Raw genomic sequence first — 10,749 nt, forward strand, 5'->3', positions numbered from 1 at the left:
GTGTTTAACAGAAAATTGTTTTATAGTTCTGAATTCGTTAACAATTTGTATCTGGGACATGGTACTAAAATATTCGATAAAGTAATCGTCCCATTGTCGACAAAACATGTATGAGATTTGTCACTGTAGTTTGCGCCTGACAAATCTAATAAAAGTGTAGTCGATGACGCAACGAATACCTTCTCGCAAATTTTTACGTTAGTTTATTGCAGAATAATTTTTTGACACTGTAGTTTGCTACAGAATTAAGAAACAGATTTACTATTTATTTCATGTACTAATTTTGTTTTTTTTTTGTCACCTTTACAGTAACAAGAACAATGAAACACATAACTAAATTTCACAAAAATTTATTTGACACCATATTTTATGTACTTTTCAAATACACCAAATTGTAACAAAATGTTGATTCTGTTTTTTATGCTAATCACCTCTTTAATTTAAGCAAAATAAGCTTTTTCGTTTAATTCATACATCTAGTTTGATGTTGAGTGTAGGTACTATTGTTGACTTAAAAACAACTTTGAAATTAAGTTTTAATAACACTTAAGGAATTATACAAAGACTGATATTTTTACAATTAGTCCCTACACCGTTTAATTCATTGGGGGCATAAATTTCTATAATGAGTTTATGTATCACAAATGCGGTACTCGATAAAATATCAATAGACCTAACATTGATGCTATTTATCTAATAACATTACATAAAATAATTAGATGTTGTAATAATTTACTGGATTACATTTTTTGAAGTAAAAATAAAGCTACGCTACGAAATCTTTGGTAAACCATAAAATTTTCAATTCCATCCAAGACTTAAAAATTGTTGTATATTTATAACTTTTGCAATTAATTATTATGAATAAATTAAACATTTAATAAATAAAGATTTCATTTAACATTACACAATATGATACGAATTGAATTCCTTATTATATCAATTCCACATTAACTATATATTTTCAAATAGTTACATATTTATTCTTTTAGAATGAGTCACATTTTGTCACAATTTTGTCACAATTTTGTCACAATTTTGTCACAATTTTGTCACAACTTATATTAAAATGAAATAGTTTATCAACATAATGTGATAATAAATTATCAATTCCTGTTAATTTTGGACGAGTACGCGGCAAGCAGTTTAATATAGTGATACATAATATTAGATACTTATATTTCAAACATATGTATAACATATACGGATGGGTAGACAAAAGTTGTACATGGTATGTGAGGGTTTAGATAACAAAACATAACAGTATTTACTATAACGTTACACTTTATTTGGTAACAAAACAAATGATAGTAAAAACGTGTTACGAGATGAGTTCGGATGCAGTCGACATAGTTGAACAATTCCTTAAACTGTTTCTTTTGTGGTCTATTACCCTGTATACCATATAATATTAGAAATTAAAGCAACTTGTTTCATTAAAATAATAAAATAATATAGTCCATATTATATGTACTCGTCCAAATTTCAATTTGTTGCTTGTTTTAATATGAGTTTACTTATCAAAAACTACGCCAACTTAACACATCTCACTTAAATTAACTTTACAAAATCACAACATATTAAATGCAATTTACACTGTTCACTTGAAACACTTCTTTTTGATAAAATTATATACACAATTTGTATGTTTCAATAAGTCTTTGGTTACTTATTTATTGTAATAAGCACATTCATAATACTGAGATGAACGTTCATAAATATCTATTTTACAATATTCTCCATTTATCGAAGATAGGAATCGATTAACAAATAGAAAACATGTGTGATTAACTTATGTAGATATATGTAACTAACGTTCACACAAGTAATATGGCAGAATAACTTTGGAACAACGAAAATCTGTCTTTAACTTGTCATATATCATTACCTTCAATTCTACCTCATATACGATTGAAATGTTTTAAATCTCCACAACTTACATGTATATTTACAACTCGTTCACTGGCATCATTGAATACGTGTCCCTCATTCGCACTATAAATAATTTGTTTACAATATTTACACATAACTTTACACATCGTAACATTAAACTTGGTATATACAGTTTTAATTAGGCTGATAAATCACAACTTTGTCCTTTTGTTAATAACCACCTCAGGGGTAGTTAGAAAATCTCATACGGATATTTCTTGTATCTGTACTCTTTTCTTCATAATTCCAGGAGGCATTGGGGCCGTGTTTGTTGGCGGAGCCCTCAAGATTCCCGAACCTCCGGCCGTTCCATTTTCAGAGTCTCCATTAGAATCTGATGGAACCTCGGAATCTGGCACAGGCCCGAATTTAACTTGTGTTGAACTATCTACAACTCGTGGTTCAAATGTACTCGTTCTGCCTATTGGATCCGTCTGCATACGCCCTTCCACTTTTTGTATATCCGGCTTTTGTGTATCGATGCACACAACACTTCCCGCTTCTATCGCACTGCCCACACTGACATCCGGTAAAGAATTACAAGCGGCTCGATGTTTCTCGTCGTAACAACTGTACTCCCCAAACGTGGGCTCTCCACAATCCGATAACGTCCGTAAATCATATTTCGAACTTGAACTTCGTGACACGTGTGCCGACTTACAATCGAAACCGAACCCTTTTCCGTCGTAAGCACGAATTTCATAATCTAATTTAGCATCATAATTGTCCGAGGAAGACGAACTGCCCGCCTCGCCAAGGTCATCTTTCGAACGTCTCGGTCGTGATCCTCGTTGGTGATATATGCCGGCAAATATCAGCACATTTAGTAACAGAAGAAAACATCCGACTGCGATGGTTACAGTGAGCGCGGCCGTGTAGGACTGATAATGAGAAGACGCCAAACGGCGGAGTAACGCATCGTCCGGGTGTACTGGTGCGACCGTTGCGTTCGGCGGGCACTCAGTAGATATGACCGGCGGAACGGGGGAAGGTTTCGGCTGAGCTGATCGAGAAGAAGGCGTACTACGTCCTTCTCCGCGCCCCGGGTTGTCAACATTCACAACAAGTGGAATGTGCGCCCTCGATATTGATTGTGGTCTTACAGCACCTAAAATAAATGAACAGACGACTTGTATGCTGTACTCAAATATTTATCCAAAAACAGTTATTGAATTTAGTCCGTTACCTTCGTAGTAATTAGCATTGTCGTCTTGGAAGTGATGGTGGCGCATAGCGGCATCGGGCAAGTCATTGCCAGGCCGATGAAGTTGCGGGATGAGTGACAGCCACAGCGACATCTTGTGACCTCGATAATGGTTCCGCATCTCTGGCTTATTACCTAGGTAAAGTATTTTTCTGTTTTTATGAACTTTATTACTGCGTAGATTTTAAACTTACATTTTGTTTTAATAGGCATTTAATACTTACTAATTTCCATATAGAGCTGATTGATTGTGTCATACGTGTCCCAATATAGCATTTGATCGGGCCCGAGGCGCGGTGTCTCCCCTAATAATGTACTAGGTGGAGGAGTAGCCGATGGGTCGTTGGGATTACTGGCGTAGCAGAATAATTTTATTAATTTCCACCTTAAGTCTTAAAATCCTATTGACAATTTCAATGCAAAGTCAGAGATTGAAGTGGATACGACGCAAACAACAACCGTCCCATATTAGTAACAAGAGACGATTTGTTGCTGCTCCAAAGCAAAGATGGAATGCATGTTTACAAACAATCAGCATCGAATGTCCGGCTGGCTTCACTAACGATACAAATATAGCAACTCTCTCTAAAAAGGATCAAAATGAAATTACAAAAATATAAAAGATGTTATGAATAGCTTCACATATCTGAAACTAAGAACATGAATTAGAAGGAAATGATTGAATTAAAGCTTTTTATATATGTACGTATTTAGTTTCTTACCCGTATCTTACGAAATTGGATATGTAATGCATGCAAATCTTCGAGACGCGCTGTTCTTGCTGCGAAAAGTTCTGATGATGATTCTGAGAGAACGGCACACCCAAGTAATATGGTAATTCTTCTCCGTGCACGGAACCCGGTCGCTACGAATTTTAATAAGACTAAATAGAAGTACTCATATCTACAGAGTTTTGTCTGTTTATCATAAAAGAATATTAGTACAAAGTATATGATTTTTCCAATAATTGAGGGAAGTTAATTTACCTGTGGATAATCTTTATCTTGAGAAAGATGATGGAAATGTGTAAAGTAAGTTGTACCACCTCTTAGGGCATGTAAATACCCCAGTCGTATCAAAGGTGCTGCGGTACGCCCATCACTCAGAATCTAAAATAATTCAACGGGTTAAATCGAGAAATTAATCCGATCTTAAGATTTTTCTCAAATGACAATGGCGTAATGTTTTTTGGGAATAGAATGTAAGAATGATATAATTTTTTTTTTGTTTATGGCGCATTAATTGATTTGTATTCTGCCCAGAAGACAAATTTATCCTAATAATCCAAAATAACTAATATGTGAACAATTGCACTAATTTTAAAGTTAAAATGTAATGAATAAACTATACAAATGAGTTTATACCTGAATAAAGCGATAGCAGTTTATGAGCTTTTATGTTTAAATTGAAACCATAAAGAATCATATGCTTGCCAGTCATCTTCAGTCAAAGAGCGTCTATTTTGTATTCAGCGCGCGCGAGTGTCATTAACTTCCTTTGTGCGTTACGAAGTCATTGAATGACTTGCAAAAACCGATTGAGACTTAAATTATGACCAAATGAGATATCGATGTGCCTCGGATGAAAAATAATTGGAACTGCCTTCTTAATGAGCTTGTGGTTAGAGGGCGAAAAGAAAATGAAAAGATATCCTTAAATTAAAATAAAATAATGCTAGTACAGAGCTTTATAAAGCTTTACTCACCTCGAGGGTCGCGTCGCGTACACTCAAAGGGTTCTGTACTGGTTTATCCCAATCTGTGTACTCATTTTTCAAAGTAGAATAAATCTCATTAAGATGATAATAGTAGGCGTTACGTACAAATGTACGCAGAATACGGTCCCGTCGACTTTCGTTAAAACCGAACTCCAAGTCTTGAGCATTGAATTCCAAGTAAGATTCTGCAAGTTGGAGAATTTCAGTTATTTGCATAAATTTTAGGAAACACTTCACCAACAAATTTAAATGAGACAAATTTAATGAAAGCCGTATCTTGAAGAATTCACTTCTCTACGAATTAGAACGATAATAAATATACTAGACAATGTTAGTCAAATGTTAAAAATAATAAAGTAAAAGCTTTTATACGTCGTAAGCAAGGTTTCCTTATTAAAACAGTGCTTTAGAAACTGGCACTCATTTATGTACGTGTAAGAGTGATATGTTGTGTACATGTAAAAGTAAAAAAAAAACAATCCCAAATTATTATTATAAGTTATAAGCTTGCCTGTTGTTGTGAGCCCGAATAGCAGTTCTCTATGAGAAAAGTCCGCTAGTTCATGTCCCGCAGCATTCGCCACCGCCGCCGCGCCCGCGCCAAGTCTTGAGTTGTCCGTAGGAGGTGGGGCCTACGTAAACAAATTAAAAACCTCTAATATATTTTCTGTTCATGTTAAGTATAATTAACTTATGGAAATTGAAGTAAACAGATATTAAAACAAAAGAGAGGTCGCGATTTACTTACAAAGACTCTCTCGAGATTGAAAAAAATCGTTAAAGTTCCTTGATAAGATTATCATTATAGAACATTGTGTTAACTTACCGATGATGGATTTACAATTACAGTTCCGTCCACGAAGGGCGCAAAACCTGGCAGAAACCTTGGGGGATCGAGTCGCACGGCCAGCAGCGCGGACAGGGGTAGCTTTCGAAGGCAGGGCGCTAAGTCATCCTCCAACAAGTCGCCATGACAGCCTGTTTGCTCCGCTACCTACACAAATCAATAAAGACAATATGTACACATCTTATTATGTGTCAGGTCAAAGGTCAAAATCCTGGAGATATGCGTCTGTATTATTCACCTTGAAGCTAGGATAAGACGTCTAGTGTGTCATTAGAATTGAGTGTATAAAAGTCACATTCTTATGATACTCTTTGGCAAGTTACCAATAATAAAAAGATCGCCAAAGAAAAACAAAAATAAATTTGTTTCAGTTACATAAAACTTTATAAGCTTGTATGAATCTAAGCATAATTTATTTTCATAAACTGAGCTGAAAACTATGAAAAGGTTGAGAAACTTTAATTTATTTGAACAAGTTGTGCTAAGAGTTGAGAGCTTACACTAAATATGCTTTTAAACGGCACGTTATTTACCTTTCTTTTTATCGTGAGCGGTTCTCTCTGCAGCGCCCAAGAGCTCAAACCCGACCCGCTTAACAAGATGACGCGCTTCAGTAGCTCTGAAACAGAAACCTAATTTAATTCCATCATTTCCAGATTTACTGAAGTAATATTATCTGCACTAATGAATGTATTGAGCCCCTCTTTATTATTGTCATTCAGTTGCCTTTTATTACTAACGCTCTTTATTCGCACCGTATTTTGAAATGTGATTCTTTTATTGTTTCACAAACGTTTACTCGTGCTTTAGAAAACATACACTACAACTGTCTCTTGTATTGATTGTAAAATTTGTTTTTAATAATTCGATGTTTACCGAGTATTTACAATTAATATTATAAGACGAATAAATAAGGTAGAATAACATTAATTAAAGGTGATTTATGGTATCTAGTAAACATAAATGTTATTTGCTTGTTTATCGTCGTACTAACAGTTAACGTCGGGACCCTAGTTTGTTTAGTATAATGATTATTGTCATTGCTTCTGCGGAAATTTAGCGTCAATATACTTAAAATTTAAGGTGCTCAATTTTAGTTTACAAACTGGTATAAAATAATCCATTCTTGTTTACTAACTAATGATTTAATTTTGCAGAATGTACTGTACGACAGGAAAACTGGAGTATTTCTTCTCTTTGTTTGTTTAATTTATAATCTGTCCAGTTATAAAGAATAACAAACCGTTTTATAACATAAATGGCTATAAATGTAGAGGAAGGCCGAAAAAAGTATAGATGAATTGTGGTGTGATGAGGATACGCATAAGAAATGAATGAATTCAATCATGACGACTAATAGAGATGTATGGAGTACCCTGAGTAGAGAAAAGGCCAGGTTCATGATGAAAAAAGTCGCTACTTTGTTATATCTTATAGCAAAGATTGTAACAAGTGATAACTAACCACTTCCAACAGGCGATACAGCTAGAAAGTTAGCGAGCGCGGCTCCCGTGCCGTGTCCCATGAGCGTTACGCGCTGGGGGTGGGCAGGTTCTCCCGTAGCCAGTGTAGCCCTGCCACTAGGTCCATCAGCCCGAAGTTACCCTGCGCCGACCCTCTGGCACCCGTTTTTAAAAAACCTACAAAATCAAATCACTCGTATAGAAATTTCTTACAATTTTGATGCTGGAGGTTACAAACGATACTCACGTATTTAAATTTAAGGCCACGCGCACACATTTAACTAAACTATCGCACAATCGTTGTGCGATTGTCGATTGTTTCGCAACCAATTTAACTTTTTAGTTGCGCATCTAAAAATTGAGTAGTGTGCCATCTCCATCCAAGTCTCATAGGAATCAAAGCGCGACTAAACAGTCGTATGATAGTTTGGTCAAAGATGTGCACGCGCTCTAGATATAAACATAAGACATGGTACATAATTGACAACAAGCGTTTAAAATCTAAGAAAGAATACACATTTATATTACTTATTTTGTATAACACTGTATTATAGTGCAAAAAGTATTATTAGAGTATACTACGATATTAATATTATAAATCCGAAATTTAGATGGATGGATGGATAGATGGATGGATGTTAGTTTGTAACCTAAACGACTGAACGGATCTCGATGAAATTTAGCACAGACGTAGATGATATTCTGTAAGAACACATAGGCTACTCACTTTTTTTTTCAATTCCACGCGAACTGAGTCGAGGGCGAAATCTAGTATTATATATTAGCGAACTCATAATAGAACCATAAATATAACAACAGATGAAATAATATGTTACGATTCCTAAATACTCAAAGTCCACATTTAATAAATTGTAAAATATATACTAAATCAACACTTAAAGTACAATTAACAAATTTATTGGTCGACACCGACGCTCGAACTTGGTTAGGCGTGTATAAACTTTGAGCCGGGGCCGGAATCAAACTTATGGCTGCTGTTAAATAAATTACAAGTTTTAAAGTTAAACGTGCCAGGCAACGGCAAAAGGCAAAGCTTGCAACTATTACATTACATTATATTGCACCAATTAAATAACAACAAAAACAAAGTAAATATTAACTTTGCAAAGGCATATTTGTATGTAATACCATTCTCATTTTCATTCTGTGAGTAAGTTTCAATTACATTGTAACAATATGCTGATTATAACGAACACTGGCTACTATCACTTATCATCAAGTAGGATTATGATCAAACGCTTCCTTATTAATTATTAAAAAAATAGTATGGTCGGAACTTTAGTAGTAAACCTTGTCATTGAGGGACACTGCTAATGTTTGGATCGAAAGTTTGGTATGATTAATCTGAATCTAAGAAGACGCATCTACGCATATATTTAAATGAATCATTTGTATTTACCCAATACACCTAGTCTAAAGTTGATAGTTGCAACAATGATGTTGCCGTGTGCGGCAAGCGCGGTGCCGTCGTACGCGTTGCCGGCGCCCCACTCGTACGACTCGCCGTGCACGACCACCACGCACGGCACACCCTCGCCCTCAACGCCCTCCTCTGCCCCTGTTGTAATCAAAATACCCTTATATGGTTTGTTATACTTAAAATACATTATGAACATTACATACAGAAAAGTAGAAGTAATCTAAATTTACATGAAAATTTTCACTTCATTAAATTTTCGTAACAACTTTAGTAAATTAATATTAGATTTTCTATGCATGACCACATAGTTATCAATGTTATTTCCATTAAAAACAAAAAAAATCTACGGTTAATACGTAAACTTAAAATGAATAAAAGCGATGTAGAACACGAAGCAAATACAGATAAATACATAAATTAAAAGCAATAACAAAATAGCAATATGCAGAATAACGGGCGAAGTACTATTCATAGACAATTGCAGCACGGAGTCTTCGGTTGTAGACGCGTAGCTATAGACTGTCTCAGCCTCACTTCCGCACTGCTTGCAGGGGGCATGATGCACTGCAATGCACTACGGAATTGAGGCCTCAACACCCTTCACACCCGCTGTTTTCTGTTTTCATTCCCGCTGTCACAAATGTGCCTCCGAATTTCCGCCTCGAGCGCCCTTTTGTCTTACACACCACCGCCACCGCACAGCGCAAAGTGACGATGCTAAATTACAAAGCAAATAAAATAATAAGCTTCACCACAATATAGCACATCAAACTATTGCGTTAATAAAATATATTTCTCTAAAACTATACGAAAAGTACGCGTAAAATGTCAATCTATCAACTTAAATGCAAACAAGCTTAATGCTGGAACGAAATCTCTCTGGTTTGGTATCAGTAACAATAAAAAAAGAGCTCGTCGCGTGAGATGTGAGCGTGATAGGAATGAAACCAAAAGAAAAAAGTAAACTATGCAATAACTCTTTGTCGTTTTGCAAATAAAATGGTGCACACAAATTCTACCTTTTCGATCAAAACACTTTTAAAAAAATGCATGAACGACAACAGTGGGGATCGGTTTCGTTTTATATTTAGATTTTTTATACATACTAGGATTCAGAGTTTTCGCTGTCATTTCTAGTTTTTATACCTTATTCACGATTTAAGATTTAGGAACTTCACAGAGATTAGAAATTACAATTAAAATAATCTAAACGTACTTTATACCCAAGATTGCGTACAATACAAATAAATCATTGCAGTTACTTATGTTAGGTTGCTGTTGATAAAATTTAAAAGCTTAATAATGCATTTGGCGAAGCAATAGCATAAACATTACATATTTTGAATAGGAGCATGTTGAAGCATTATAATGCAAAGAATAAATTTTTGAATAGAACTTACCATTAGTAGGAACATAAAGATTAACATAGAGGCAGTCTTCGCTTTGGTTAGTGAGCAGGGGCAGTAGCGCCTCGAGGTGTCGGATGCGCGCGCGCGGGTGTAGCAGCAGGGCGTCTTCGTGCGGTGCGGCGGCGGGCGGCGCCTGCGGGCACGCCGGCCCCGGCGCGTCCCCCAGCCGCGTCGTGCGCCACTGAGACGGCGTCACCGGCGGCATGTATCTGTTGTACATTACACACTTTATAGCTCCGCGCAACGCCGCACTATAAAAACGCCGTAAACTCATTTAATATTGTGCTCAGAGTCGCCATTGTAAAAATTTATCTTTTGTACGTTTTAACACAAAGATTTCTACGGTCTTTGTTCTAGTTTTATTCAAATGAAGTTAAGGTAAAAAAATGTTGTTAACGTGGTCATCTATCTACCGATCATTACTCCTACTGTACTGATTATATTTTTGATCTAAACAATACCACTAAACAGCGACACGAAATAAAAGTACCATTCACCTAAATGAATCTGTTACTTTCTTTAATCTTGACGTTGTACCTGAGGCTTCCGAGAGGCGGTGTGGCGTAGGGCACGCCGAGGTAAGCCTCGACCTGGGGGTGCGAGTGCACGACGATGCCGCGCAGCGGGCCGTACTTGGTGCGCACGAGGCGCGTGCTGTACTTGTGCGAGGGCAGGGCGGCGGCGCAGCACACGAGCCACGCGAGCAGCGCGGCGTGGTCCGCGCGCATCACGCGCG

General features: G+C 36.3%; 1 protein-coding gene across 1 annotated transcript; it reads right to left on the minus strand.

Moving 5' to 3' along the window:
* Positions 1–1,117: 1,117 nt before the first annotated feature.
* LOC106099459 (neuroligin-1) lies at positions 1,118–10,741 on the minus strand. The gene is given in 14 exon segments (XM_013278018.1): positions 1,118–3,040; positions 3,119–3,271; positions 3,361–3,488; positions 3,859–4,001; positions 4,123–4,245; positions 4,842–5,038; positions 5,365–5,485; positions 5,680–5,847; positions 6,234–6,319; positions 7,165–7,248; positions 7,251–7,340; positions 8,584–8,742; positions 10,005–10,222; positions 10,551–10,741. Coding segments are annotated over 14 exon segments (2,766 nt in total). The 3' UTR covers positions 1,118–2,135.
* Between the last annotated feature and the right edge of the window lie 8 nt (positions 10,742–10,749).

The sequence above is a fragment of the Papilio polytes genome, unplaced genomic scaffold (assembly GCF_000836215.1).
Source record: "Papilio polytes unplaced genomic scaffold, Ppol_1.0 DF824102.1, whole genome shotgun sequence".
In the NCBI taxonomy this organism is placed as follows: domain Eukaryota; kingdom Metazoa; phylum Arthropoda; class Insecta; order Lepidoptera; family Papilionidae; genus Papilio; species Papilio polytes.